At 45.6% G+C, this 15000-nt stretch overlaps 1 protein-coding gene across 1 annotated transcript in view; it reads left to right on the top strand.

Annotated features, from left to right (window-relative positions):
* skia (v-ski avian sarcoma viral oncogene homolog a) overlaps window positions 1-15000 on the top strand; it is a 48798-nt gene that overhangs the window by 32705 nt on the left and 1093 nt on the right. The window contains exons 2-7 of the mRNA XM_062999606.1: window positions 10683-10823; window positions 11388-11491; window positions 11629-11879; window positions 11969-12279; window positions 14086-14316; window positions 14507-15000. The exon at window positions 14507-15000 is cut by the window's right edge and continues 1093 nt beyond it. Of these exons, the coding sequence (XP_062855676.1) occupies window positions 10683-10823; window positions 11388-11491; window positions 11629-11879; window positions 11969-12279; window positions 14086-14316; window positions 14507-14716 (1248 nt within the window). The 3' untranslated portion in view covers window positions 14717-15000. The remainder of the gene's footprint in view (window positions 1-10682; window positions 10824-11387; window positions 11492-11628; window positions 11880-11968; window positions 12280-14085; window positions 14317-14506) is intronic.

The raw sequence follows: 15000 nt of genomic DNA, 5'->3' as shown, positions 1-15000 counted from the left end.
TAGTGGTGTATCTGTGTGTGTTATTAGTGTGTCGGTGTGTGTTAGTGGTGAATCTGTGTGTGTTAGTGGTGTATCTGTGTGTGTTAGTGGTGTATCTGTGTGTGTTAGTGGTGTATCTGTGTGTGTTAGTGGTGTATCTGTGTGTGTTAGTGGTGTATGGGTGTAGTGACTCAGGACCAGTTGGATGAGGGGACTGGTATGTTTGCTCAGCTCTTGGTGTTTCAGGGCTTTATAATGATAAGTTTGGGGGTCGCTCTCATTTAGATGGATCCAGAAGTTGATGCTCTTCTCTGTATGTTGATAATTAGAGGAAATCGGCCTAATTCTGCCCTGCACACATTGTTCGTGGTGTGTTGGTGTGTGTTAGTGGTGTGTTGGTGTGTGTTAGTGGTGTGTTGGTGTGTGTTAGTGGTGTGTTGGTGTGTGTTAGTGGTGTGTTGGTGTGTGTTCGTGGTGTGTGTGTGCACCTTTAGGTGTATAGACACACTAACTAACCACACACTACCACACACACACACACTTTTGCTGACTTGTTTTCTCTTGTGCTCGTGTGAACGTTGGGTTGGATGTACAGAGAGCTCCACTATCTCACCGTCCTCAAAATGAAGTGCACTAATCCCCACAGGCCTGGTCCGAATCCCTCCCTGAGCTGCAGTTGAGATGAGGAGAGCTCACTTTATCTCTGGGATCATGAATAATAATAATAATAATAATAATAATAATAGATCTGTTATTAGTTAGAAGCTGCTGGATCGTGACACTGTCCACAGTCAAGCCAGCTTTGAATCTTTCTGCTAAACTTTAACTGATGGTGCTGTGCAGATCAGACTGTGTATTAAACAGTATGAGGTTTGAAACACAGCGCTCCAGCTCAGCGGCTGAAACAGCGCCGCGCTCCTCTGTTTATATTATACCTTATATCTTCTTTCTTCCTTTTCCTTCCTTTAACTAACCAGGGTCCTTACAAAGACCAAGACCCCGCCCACTTTTTAGTCCCGTCTCTTCACACCCAGCAGACTAGTGGCTGATTGTGCCCACTAGGGGCGCCCAGCCGACTGGTAGCAGATTTGATCAGACGTCTCAGACACAGACGAGTTCTCGTGATGTGTGAGGAACCGTCTGGATTTGTTGTGTGTACTGAAGCGTTTAGAGTCTCTCACTGTGCAGTGTGTAGTAGAATTCAGTGTGTGTGTGTGTGTGTGCTCTGTCTGTGTGTGTGTGTGTGTGGTGTGTGTGTGGTGTGTGTGTGGTGTGTGTGTGGTGTGCCCCGCCCTTCCCTCAGACAGCTGCAGTTTCATAGCTCTCTGCTGAAACTTGTCTGGTTCATGCCCTGCTTTAGAAACTGTGTGTGTGTGTGTGTGTGTGTGTGTGTAAGTGTGCGTGTGTGTGTGTGTGTAAGTGTGCGTGTGTGTGTGTGTGTGTGTAAGTGTGTGTGTGTAAGTGTGCGTGTATGTGTGTGTGTGTGTGTGTAAGTGTGTAAGTGTGTGTGTGTGTGTGTAAGTGTGCGTGTGTGTGCATGTGTGTGTGTGCGTGTATGTGTGTGTGTGTGTAAGTGTGTAAGTGTGTGTGTGTGTGTGTGTGTAAGTGTGCGTGTGTGTGTGTGTGTGTAAGTGTGCGTGTGTGTGTGTGTGTAAGTGTGCGTGTGTGTGTGTGTGTGTGTGTAAGTGTGCGTGTATGTGTGTGTGTGTGTGTAAGTGTGTGTGTGTGTGTGTGTGTAAGTGTGCGTGTGTGTGTAAGTGTGCGTGTGTGTGTGTGTAAGTGTGTAAGAGTGTGTGTGTGTGTGTAAGTGTGTAAGAGTGTGTGTGTGTGTGTAAGTGTGTGTGTAAGTGTGTGTGTGTGTGTGTACACACACGCACACACAAGCACACACAAGCACACACACGCACACACACGCACAAACTGATTGTTTTACTACCTCATTATTGTAAATATTATACTTTTTATTGTTATTATTTTGCACTGTTTTTATTCATATTTTATTCTATTCAAAATTTTTTGCACATGTAACTATTCTGTATATTTTTGTTCTTTCTTATTGTTATTGTTTATATTTCTCTGTAACTTGCTTTGGCAATACGAATGTCCTTATTTGTCATGCCAATAAAGCTTCTTTTGAGTGTGTAAGTGTGTGTGTGTAAGTGTGTGTGTGTGTGTGTGTGTGTGTGCGCATGCCAAAGATAGACGGACTATACGGATGTGTGCAGATGACGGGCGTCGGCTTTTTTCACAGAACTGAGCTCATGTCTGAGCCTGTGTGTGTGTTTGTGTGTGTGTTTGTGTATGTGTGTGTGTGTGTGTGTGACAGTGTGTGTGTGTGTGTGTAAGTGTGTGTGTGTGTGAGTGTGTGTGTATTGCGTTGCTGTTGCTCTTAGAAAGGTGTGACTTCCTGTCTGAACAGAACATCGAGTGTCTGAGACATTTTATCTTTACATGAACCTGCAGCTCGAAGCTTCACTCATGTTTAATCCGTGTAAATAGCGTGTAACTACGACACACTAACGACACGCTAACGACACGCTAACGACACGCTAACGACACGCTAACGACACGCTAACGACTGTAACTCTTACACACTCATACAGCTTTTGTTTCTGTACCACACCGCTCCAGTTCATACATGAACGATACAGAACAGATTCTTTATCAAATCTTTTCTTCTCAGTTTAGTCATTTCCAGTTCCCATTATACTCATGACCCACAGTGACTTCTTTCTACCAGACAGTGTTTTTTGCACTGTCCCGGTTTGGATATACCCAAATCCCCTGTGTGCCCTCATTATTATTATTAAAATTATCAATATTATCAATATTATTATTATTATTATTATTATTATTATTATAAATATTATTATCATTATTATTATTATAAATATTATATTATTATTATTATTATTAAAATTATCACTATTATTATTATTAATTGTATTATCATTAATTTTTTTTTTTTTATAAATATCATTGTTATTTTATTATTATTGTTATTATTATTAAAATTATAATAATAATAATAATTATTATTATTATTATTTAAATTATCATCATTATTATTATTGTTATTATTATTATAAATATTATCATTATTATTATTATTAATTGTATTATTATTATATTATAAATATTATTATTATTATTATAAATATTAATATTTGTTTTATATTATTATTATTGATGTAGTGTATGTGAGGGTGAATATTAGTGGTTCAGTATTGCTCTGATCTCTCTCGGCTCTTGTTGACCTGTTTCTGGCTCTGAGGTTCTGAGAGCTGGTTTACTAGATCAGAGGTCAGAGTTCCTCTCTCCTGCATCATGTGACCTGATGAGGTGTGTGTGTGTGTGTGTGTGTTTCCTAATCTTCAGGCCTGTTGCATTTTGGGTAATACAGTGCTGTGTTGGAGCGATGACTCCTGATGTTTTTACTCTGTGGTGTCCACATGTAAACCATGTTTAAGGTCATGAGAATGGGGTGGTGTATGGGGGGGGGAAGGGAAGGGGGGGGGTGCTGGATGGCATGTAACATTTTCATTTCATTTACATTTTCAGCATTTAGCAGACGCTTTTATCCAAAGAGACTTACACAATGATGAGCAATTGAGGGTTAAGGGCCTTGCTCAGGGACCCAACAGTGGCGGGGCTTGAACCGGCAACCTTCTGTTTACTAGTCCAGTACCTTAACCACTGAGCTATCACTGGCCACACAGTAACAGTGACTCCTGCTGTCTGTTAGAGGTATAACACACAGAGGGGATGAGTTCCAGCCCTCCTGTTCCTCTCCGGGTTTGTGACCTGCACTGAGAGTGAGAGTGAGAGCGCACTGACTGTTCATACAGAACCTGAGAGAGACGTGGACCAGGAAACACTTATATTCACACACACACTCTCTCACACTCACACACTCTCACACACACTCTCTCACACTCACACACTCTCTCACACACACTCACATACACACACACACTCACACACTCTCTCACACTCACACACTCTCTCACACACACACACACTCTCACATACACACACACACTCTCACACACACACTCTCACACTCACACACTCTCACACACACACACACACTCTCACTCTCTCACACTCACACACACACTCTCACACACTCTCACATACACACACTCACACACACTCACATACACACACACTCTCTCACACACATACACACACACACACTCTCTCTCACACACACACACTCTCTCACACTCACACACTCTCTCACACTTACACACACACACACTCACACTCACTCTCTCACACTCACACACACACTCTCTCACACACACTCACACACACTCACATACACACACACACTCTCTCACACACACACACACACACACACACACTCTCACATACACACACACACTCTCACACACATACATACACACACACTCTCTCACACACACACTCTCTCTCACACACACACACACACACTCTCTCACACTCACACACTCTCACACACTCTCTCACACTCACACACACACACACACACACTCTCACACTCACTCTCACACTCACTCAATTCAATTCAATTTGCTTTATTGGCATGACAAATTTACATATTTGTATTGTCAAAGCTTACATTAGTATATATAAATATTTGAAAAAAGAACAAGTATATACAGAAAAAAATAGTAAGAAAATATTCATTATGTAATAAAACAATTGTTCACACAAAAAGAGAGAAAATATTACTGTGTGTGTGTGTGGTGGGTGTGCGATGTGTGTGGTGTGTGTGTGTGTGGTGTGTGTGTGTGTGCGGGGGGTGGGTGTGTGCGGGGGGGGGTGTGTTCGGGCGGTGGGTGGGGATTTTATTTGGTGTTTCACTCACTGTCCCGGTGTGTGTGACACTCCTGTACATATCTGGCTGCAGTGGAGGCTGATGGTCCCTCTCCTAATATAACGGCCGGTTTCTGGCTCTCTGTCAGCGTTCTGAAGCCGCTCACCTCTCTTCCAAACTGATCAAAATATTTGTGTCTAATTGTTGTGTATCTTGGGCAGTTTAGAAGGAAGTGCACCTCTGTCTCAACCTCACCTGTCCTGCAGTGACCACACAGTCTCTCCTCTCTGGGGATCCAGGACTTTTTTAACCTGCCTCTCTCGATGGCCAGGCTGTGGTCACTCAGTCTGTATTTAGTGAGAATGTGTCTCTGCTTCGTATCTCGGACAGTGAGGAGATACGTGGCCGGGTTGTATTCGTGTTTTACGGTCAGATGGCAGTTCAGTCTGTTTTGGGATTGAGTTTGGGTTCTCCAATGTTCCAGATAAGTGTTTTTGAGGTGTTTGATAATTTGGGTGATTCTGATTGGTGTTTGGGAAGCAGTGCTGGTCAGAGAGTTGGGGTTGTTAGGGGTCAGTGTGTTGGTCAGTCTCTGGACCAGCTGACACAGGGGACTGTTTTCAGGGTAGAGCTCTTGGGATTGGAGTGCCTGAAACTGCAGGCTTGTTGTGGGACTGGATTTTAGGTGCATCCAGAATTTAAGGGCTCTTTTATCAATATTAATGATTAATGGGTATCGGCCTAATTCAGCCCTGCATGCGTTGGTTGGGGTTTTTCTTTGTACATGTAAAATCATTCTGCAGAATTCTGCATGCAGGACTTCAGTGGGATGCTCGTCCCATCTAGTGTAGTCATGATGACTGAGTGGACCCCATACTTCACTACCGTATAGCGCAATGGGCAGGATTATACTGTCGAAGATCTTTAACCAGATTCTAATTGGGACGTGAATCTTAATGAATTTGTTTTTAATTGAATAGAGGGCTCTGCAGGCCTTCTGTTTCAGTGCATCCACTGCCAGACCGAAGCCTCCTGAGGCGCTGATTTTGAGCCCCAGGTAATCATAAGGAAGGGTGTGGTCTAGGGCGGTGTCTCCTAGATTGAAAGTATATCTGCTCTCCTGAGATCTGGCTTTCTTTTGGAAGATCATGATTTGAGATTTATCAGGATTTACTGTCAGGGCCCAGGTCTGACAGAACTTCTCCAGCAGATCCAGATGCTGCTGAAGCTCCTTTTCTGTGGGCGACAGCAGCACCAGGTCCATCCGCGTAGAGGAGAAATTTAACTTCCGTTTTATTTAGTGTCAGGCCGGGATTTGCAGATCGCTCCAATAACACCGCTAAATCATTGATATACAGGGGTTGGACAAAATAACTGAAACACCTGTCATTTTAGTGTGGTAGGTTTCATGGCTAAATTGGACCAGTCTGGTGGCCAATCTTCATTAATTGCACATTGCACCAGTAAGAGCAGAGTGTGAAGGTTCAATTAGCAGGGTAAGAGCACAGTTTTGCTCAAAATATTGCAATGCACACAACATTATGGGTGACATACCAGAGTTCAAAAGAGGACAAATTGTTGGTGCACGTCTTGCTGGCACATCTGTGACCAAGACAGCAAGTCTTTGTGATGTATCAAGAGCCACAGTATCCAGGGTAATGTCAGCATACCACCAAGAAGGACAAACCACATCCGACAGGATTAACTGTGGACGCAAGAGGAAGCTGTCTGAAAGGGATGTTCGGGTGCTAACCCGGATTGTATCCAAAAAACATAAAACCACGGCTGCCCAAATCATGGCAGAATTAAATGTGCACCTCAACTCTCCTGTTTCCACCAGAACTGTCCGTCGGGAGCTCCACAGGGTCAATATACACGGCCGGGCTGCTATAGCCAAACCTTTGGTCACTCGTGCCAATGCCAAACGTCGGTTTCAATGGTGCAAGGAGTGCAAATCTTGGGCTGTGGACAATGTGAAACATGTATTGTTCTCTGATGAGTCCACCTTTACTGTTTTCCCCACATCCGGGAGAGTTACGGTGTGGAGAAGCCCCAAAGAAGCGTACCACCCAGACTGTTGCATGCCCAGAGTGAAGCATGGGGGTGGATAAGTGATGGTTTGGGCTGCCATATCATGGCATTCCCTTGGCCCAATACTCGTGCTAGATGGGCGCGTCACTGCCAAGGACTACCGAACCATTCTGGAGGACCATGTGCATCCAATGGCGGTGCCGTGTATCAGGATGACAATGCACCAATACACACAGCAAGACTGGTGAAAGATTGGTTTGATGAACATGAAAGTGAAGTTGAACATCTCCCATGGCCTGCACAGTCACCAGATCTAAATATTATTGAGCCACTTTGGGGTGTTTTGGAGAAGCGAGTCAGGAAACGTTTTCCTCCACCAGCATCACGTAGTGACCTGGCCACTATCCTGCAAGAAGAATGGCTTAAAATCCCTCTGACCACTGTGCAGGACTTGTATATGTCATTTCCAAGACGAATTGACGCTGTATTGGCCGCAAAAGGAGGCCCTACACCATACTAATAAATTATTGTGGTCTAAAACCAGGTGTTTCAGTTATTTTGTCCAACCCCTGTAGATATTAAATAGAGTAGGAGACAAGCTGCAACCCTGCCTGACACCACGCCCCTGAGTGAAGACCTCAGTCATTTTATTGCCAATTTTTACTCCACATTTATTATTGACATACATTGATTTAATGATGTCATAGACTTTACCCCCTACACCATTTTGGATAATTTTATAATATAATCCTTCTTGCCAGATTGAATCAAATGCTTTTCTAAAATCTATAAAACATGCAAAAACTTTAGCATGATTTTGTTTGTGTAGATGTTGGTGGATTAGGGTGTGTAGGGTGTAAATATGGTCAGTAGTGCGATGATTTGGTAAAAAGCCGATCTGTCCATTACTCAGGACACTGTGCTCGGTAAGGAAGGCCTGTATCCGGGCGTTAATGATACAGCAGAACACCTTCCCCAGGTTACTGCTCACACAGATGCCTCGGTAGTTGTTGGGGTGGAATTTGTCTCCACTCTTATAGATTGGGGAAATAAGCCCCCTGTTCCAGATCTCAGGAAAGCAGCCGGACTGGAGAACGATATTGAACAACCTGAGCAGAGCCTGCTGTAGCTGAGGACTGCTGCACTTCAGCATCTCCGTCCTGATGCTGTCAGGTCCGCAGGCTTTTCTGGATTTGAGTTTTTTAATTTGGGTATTCAATTCTTCCGGTGAAATTTGGTGATCAATTGGGTTCTGATAGTTTTTTATGGTAGATTCTAATATATTTAGATTTTCTATGATTTTTTGCTGTTCTGAATTAAAATCATCTGGTGGTAATTGCTCATATAATTGTTCAAAGTGATTTTTCCAGGTATTTGGATTTTCTATGGCCAGATTATTTGGGTTTTTGTTGCTCAGGTTGTTCCACAGTTCCCAGAATTGATTTTGGTCAATAGAGTTTTCAATTTTTTGTAGATACTGAGTATAATAGATGTGTTTTTTATGTGGTAAAATCTTTTTATATTCCCTTAGATTTGTAGCATAATTTGATCGAATTTGATGATTGTTTGGTTCTCTGTGTTTTTGGTTTGATAGATGTCTTAATTTCTGCCTGATTATTTTACAGTCTTCATCAAACCATTCTTCATTTTGTGCTTTTTGGTTTGGTTTGGTGTTTATAAAATTGAGACCTGCAATTTTAGCGGATTTATAATATATTCCATTAATTTTTGAAACAGCTCTATCAATACCTGATTGGTTTAATTCAAATGATTCTGATAAAAAATTGTTAATATGATTAATGATTTTTGAGGAACCAACAGCAGATTTAAATTTAGCTTCGCTGTCATGATTCCATCTGAATGTTCGGTTTAACTGGGATGTTTTGCAGGGCTCATATATCATGGTTTGATGCTGACTGAGTCGTTTAAGATAAACATTGATTTGACAGTGATCAGAAAGTGGGAGTTGTGGTCTGACAGTGAACGCACTAATAGTGGAGGGGTCCATGTCAGTGATCGCATAGTCGACTACACTAGCTCCAAGAGCTGAACAGTATGTAACAGAGGTGCACTAGCTCTTTACCATTCCTGTTCAGGGCGTGGTCAGGACTGTTTCTTTGAGAGCAGATAGTGCTGAAGTTGATGGATGTTTGTTTAAATATATATTTGTTACCAGTAGAATCGATGATATCGTTCTCATTGCCTGTTCTGGCATTTAAATCTCCAACAAGCATGACATTCCCCTGGGCCTGAAAATGTCTGATTTCCTGCTGAAGGTTCTCAAAGAAACAATCCTGATAGTACGGAGACTCTAGAGGGGGGGTGTAAACTGCACATATGTACAAGTCATTTTCACATTCAATTATGTTTTTATTTAATTTTAGCCAAATATGTGTTGAATGTCTTTTGGTTTCTGACAAATATGATGATAAATTGTCCTTATACCATATTATAACCCCCCCGGAGTCTCTACCATGTTTTATATTGCTGTGTTTTATAGAGGGCAGCAGAATTTCCCTGTAATTTGGGGGACAGTGAGTGTTGGTGTTATCTTTACACCATGTTTCAATTAGTATGATAATGTCTTGGCCAGAAATGCATGTTAAAAAATCTAAATTTGTGGTTTTAAAACCAAATGTTGAGGAATATAGTCCTTGAATGTTCCAGGAAGAGATTGTAAGAGATTTCATTCTAAGTAAACTATTAAATATTGATTATTAGCCATATACAACAGAAAGCAACAGTAATAATTAAGTTAATTAAGTTAATTAAGTATATAAATATATATCACTCTCACACACACTCACATACACTCACACACTCTCACACACACTCACATACACTCACACACTCACACACTCTCTCACACACACTCACATACACTCACACACTCACACACTCACATACACACACACACTCACATACACACACACACACACTCACACACACTCTCTCACACTCACACACTCTCTCTCTCACACACTGACACACACACACACACTCACACACACTCTCTCACACTCACACACTGACACACACACACACACTCTCACACACACTCACACACTCTCTCACACACACACTCTCACACACACTCACACACTCTCTCACACACACACTCTCACACACACTCTCTCACACACACACTCTCTCACACTCACACACTCTCTCTCACACACACACTCACACACACTCTCTCACACTCACTCGGTGTGGACGGTGTTTGTTACTGATGGATGAGTGTGAGTGTCCGGCAGCTGAGAGTGAGAGTTAAATATATAACAGCTCTGAGACACTGTGTGGGTTTCAAACCCATCCACTACTGATCCACTACTGATCTCATAGTGATCTCATAGTGATCAACACCAGATCCAGTCTGATCTCATAGTGATCCACTACTGATCCAGTCTGATCTCATAGTGATCCACTACTGATCCAGTCTGGTAGTGATCTGACGGTGATCTGGTGGTGATCTGACGGTGATCTGGTGGTGATCTGGTAGTGATCTGACGGTGATCTGGTGGTGATCTGGTGGTGATCTGACGGTGATCTGGTGATGGTGTGGTGTCAGTAGTTGAGTAGTAGATCACAGGTCTGATGGTGTAGGGTGTAGATCAGTGTGTGTTCTGTGATCACGTGTTTACGTTCCTCATCAGTCACACACACAGCGTTTAAAGTGGATCAGATAAATCAGTACTGGATCTAATGTGATCCTGAGCTCAGGGTTAGGGGTGGATGGTGGCTGGGAGCTGTGCTGTGATAGATCTCTGTAAATGTGATGATGATTTTATATAAATAAATTAATCTGTAGGTTTTGGGTGGATCCCGTTTGATCTCTGATCAGTTTGTTGTGTTTGTGTCTCTGCAGGGATCCGATTATCATCATCATCATCATCATCATCATCACCTCCTCCCCAATAAAAAACTCAAGCAGGATGATTTCTCTCTCTCACCCTCCACCGAGAAACAACCTGATTGGCTGCGCTCCCTCTCCGCCTCGGCCAATAAGGTGAGCAGCTGATCTTCTTTCTCCGCCCATAAAAAACCACTCCACTCACCACAGTGCACTAATCTACCATCGTTCAGGACCTATCAGAACCTCACAATCACTCACAAACACCCCACTCACACACAAACACCTCCAAACACCCCACTCACACAAAAACACCTCCAAACACCCCACTCACACACAAACACCTCCAAACATCCCACTCACAAACACCTCTAAACACACACAAACACCCCACTCACTCACAAACACCTCTAAACACACAAACACCTCTAAACACACAAACACCCCACTCACTCACAAACACCCCACTTACACACAATCACTCACAAACACCCCACTCACACACAAACACCCCACTCACTCACAATCACTCACAAACACCCCACTCACACACAAACACACCACTCACTCACAATCACTCACAAACACCCCACTCACACACAAACACACCACTCACTCACAAGTACCCCACTCAATCACAAACACCCCACTCACACAAACACCCCACTCACTCACAAACACCTCTAAACACTCACAAACCCAACATTTGCTTTGTTTCAGGCTTTTCAGCCACGACAGAGAGCCTCAGCGTTCCGGCCGTGGTCCCCAAACCTCACCGTCACTGAGAAGGACGGAGTCACCAAACCTGCTGCCCTACGGGACAGGTACCCAACTCTACTGTACCTACTGTCAGTCAGGGGTGTAAACCTGAACCTAAACTACATTTAAATGAGGTTTATATAGTGCGAGAGGCTAACACGTGCTTCCTCTACATGACGTTTCTGGTTTTGTCTGTGTGCAGTTTTTATAACTATAAAGCTCTGGAGAACGCCATCGCACCCAACGTAGCACTGCCTCCGCTGCAGAAGGGGGCGCTGTTGTCTCTCCCGAGCAGCGTTAGCCACGGCGACGAGCGCGCTGAGGGACACGGGAAGAGCAGGAAGAGGAGGATAACCGGCGAGGGTCAGTCCGGCCACACCCCGTCTAAAGCTCCTCCAGCACGGGCGGAGGAGGAGCACGACTCGGACGTGGAGGTGGAGGTTCGAGACGAACGTGAGTCTCCGCCCACCCGGCGCCTCCTTTAGCGCATTAGCCGGTCATTAACGTCTCTCCCATTGAACCCGCTCTGTTCTCCTCCACAGCCACGTCCTCCCTGTCGTCCCTCTCCTCGCCCTCCTTCACCTCCTCCAGCTCGGCTAAAGAGCTGAGCTCCCCGGGGGCGGCGGGGGGAGTCCCCGAGGCCACGCCCACACCCGCGCCCGCACCGGTGGCGGAGGTCCCTGCGCCCGGAGCCGCTTTGGATTCGGAGCTGGAGGCGCTGAAACAGGCGCTGGACGGAGGGCTGGACTCCCGCGAGTCCAAGGAGAAGTTCCTCCACGAAATCGTCAAGATGAGGGTGAAGCAGGAGGAGAAGCTCGGATCAGCACTGCAAGCCAAGCGCAGCCTACAGCAGGTAACTCCCACCGCCACGCCCGCTCACCTGATCACGGTGTGGTCACCTGACCCCGGCACAGTCACATGACCCCGGCACAGTCACATGACCGGTTCACTGGTTCTGATTCCAAACCTCACGGTTCCACAGAGAAACCGGACGAGTTCCTGAGGAACTGTGAAGCGTGGTGGTGGTAGTGTCAGGAACCGAACAAATTTCAGTGTAAAGTATCGGGACGCCACTGTTAATTCTCAAATTTGTTCATTCCAGCCACAACAGTTGCTCCTAGGTATAATGCATAAACAGTTTAGGGAAGGCCCTCAGCCCCACACACACAACTCTGGGACGAACCGGAACACTGACTGAGGGAAATCAGCACTCAGCCATACAAATGCAAAATGTCATGTTTTGGGACAGTAGGAGCCTAGTGGGTGGAGTTTCGGCTGTCAATCAGAAGGTTGTCTGATCAAATCCCAGGCTCTGCTGGACGGAAAGGCCTGGCTCACAGTCGAAGTTCCAATTCGTCCCAAAGCATGTAATTATATGGACACTTACAATAACTTACAATATTTGAGGTAGTGCTTTGGGCTGTCAATCAAAGGGTTATGGGTTCAAATCCTGGCTCTGCTGTGCAACCACTGTCGGGCCCTTGAGTGAGGCCCCTAACCCTGTCTGCACTCAAACATAGTGTGAGGGGCTAACATGTGCTTCCTCTATATGACAGCTCATAAATACCTGAGGTTCCTTATTTTTGTCTCTTCCCTAGTGGGTTGAGCTTCAAGCTGTCAATCGGAAGGTTGTCTGTTCGAATCCAGGCTATGTATAAGGCCTGGCTCACAGTGGAAGTTCCAGTTCGTCCCAAAGCATGCCATTATATGGACACTTATAACAACTTATGATATTTGTGGCCACTCTTATCTGGTAGTGCTTTGGGCTGTCAATCAAAGGGTTTTGGGTTCAAATCCTGGCTCTGCTGTGCAACCACTGTCGGGCCCTTGAGTGAGGCCCCTAACCCTGTCTGCACTCAAACATAGTGTGAGGGGCTAACATGTGCTTCCTCTATATGACAGCTCATAAATAGGTTACTTGTTTTTGTCTCTTCCCTAGTGGGTGGAGCTTCGGGCTGTCAATCAGAAGGTTGTCAGTTCGAATCCAGGCTCTGCTGGACAAAAAGGTCTGGCTCACAGTCATAGTTCCAATTCATCCCAAAGCATGTGATTACAGCATATGGACACTTATACTAACGTATAATATCTGTGGCCACTCTTACCTGGTAGTGCTTCGGGCTGTCAATCGGAAGGTTGTCAGTTCGAATCCAGGCTCTGCCCTGCAGCCACTGTCGGGCCCTTGTGTGAGGCCCTTAACCCTGTCTGTGCTCAAACAACCAACAAAATTAAATGTAGTTTTTAATAGTGCGAGGGGCTAACCTCTATATGACAGCTCATAAATACCTGAGGTTCCTTGTGCGGATCTTCAGGCTGTCAATCGGAAGGTTGTCGGTTCGAATGCAGGCTACTGTTGGGCCCTTGAGAGAGGCCCTTAGCCCTGTCTGTGCTCAAACCAGCTGGGAAATATAATATCATTGTACTGCACACAAATAAATGTTCTTCTTTAGACTGGACGGGCACAAATTCCCACAGACAGACTTGAAAATCTGGTGTGGAAGTGGCTCTGTAGATGAATCTGAATCTGTGAGATCATCCGTCCGTACGCTGACGCTGAGGTGAAATTAGTAACGCTAGATCAGAACAGCATTTTGAACGTGAGGTAACTGTGCCGAGACGTATCGGAACCTTGACCGTGACCCCTCTTCCCCCGTGTGTCCAGGAGCTGGAGTTCCTGCGTGTGGTGAAGAAGGAGAAGCTGCGCGAGGCTAGCGAGGCTAAACGCGCCCTGCGTAAGGAGATGGAGCGACTGCGCTCGGAGAACGAACGCCGCCTGAGGGAGGCCAACGAGACTCGGGCGCGTCTCAGCCGCGAGCTGGAGGAGGCCAAGCTGCTGCGCGCCTGCGACAAGGGATGCGACGGCGGACGGGCGCGCGCTAAATACTCTGCGCAGGTGAGCGTCCAGGAGCGAGGGGTCTCTGTGCAGCGGCGTGGATCAGCCAGCAGAGGGCGGCGGAGGGGATTCCTCATCACTGCAGCGTCGGCGCCCTCTGCTGGCTGCACTGAGACGGTAGAGATACTGTACCAAGGATCTGGGAGGCGGGAAGCGGATATGACTAAATCGTTGTGTTTTTTTGGTGCAGATCGAGGATCTCCAGACGAAGCTCCAGCTAGCCGAGGCTGACCGCGAGCAGCTCCGGTGCGAGCTACGTCAGGAGCGCGAGGCTCGCCAGCACCTCGAGAGGCTCGTCCAGGACCTGCGGGATCAGCTGTGGCCCAAACCCCAGGGGGCGGAGCCGGGGCCCGAGGGAACCGCCCCCACCGCCGCCGCCGCTAAAGAGTCCGGCAACTGACGGCGAATGTGGACGATGATAAAAAAAACGGACGCTAAGAAACAAACGTAGCGCCCGGGATGCACCCTGTCTGTCGGGATATCTGGAACGGCGTATTGAAACCGGAATGGGAGATGGATACGCAGAGCTCCGATATCAGCACCTTAAAACGAATGTGGGCGGGGATTATTCTGACCAAGCTCCGCCCACAACAATCAATTATAATGCAAACGTACAACAGCTGACGTCAAACTCTCGTTATAAGCTAACATAGCTAGCGAATGCTAACTTCTAACCGCTAACTG

The sequence above is a fragment of the Trichomycterus rosablanca genome, chromosome 7 (genome assembly GCF_030014385.1).
Source record: "Trichomycterus rosablanca isolate fTriRos1 chromosome 7, fTriRos1.hap1, whole genome shotgun sequence".
Lineage (NCBI taxonomy): Eukaryota > Metazoa > Chordata > Actinopteri > Siluriformes > Trichomycteridae > Trichomycterus > Trichomycterus rosablanca.
Note: the sequence above shows the minus strand (reverse complement) of the source record. Positions and strands in the feature narration are given on the sequence as shown.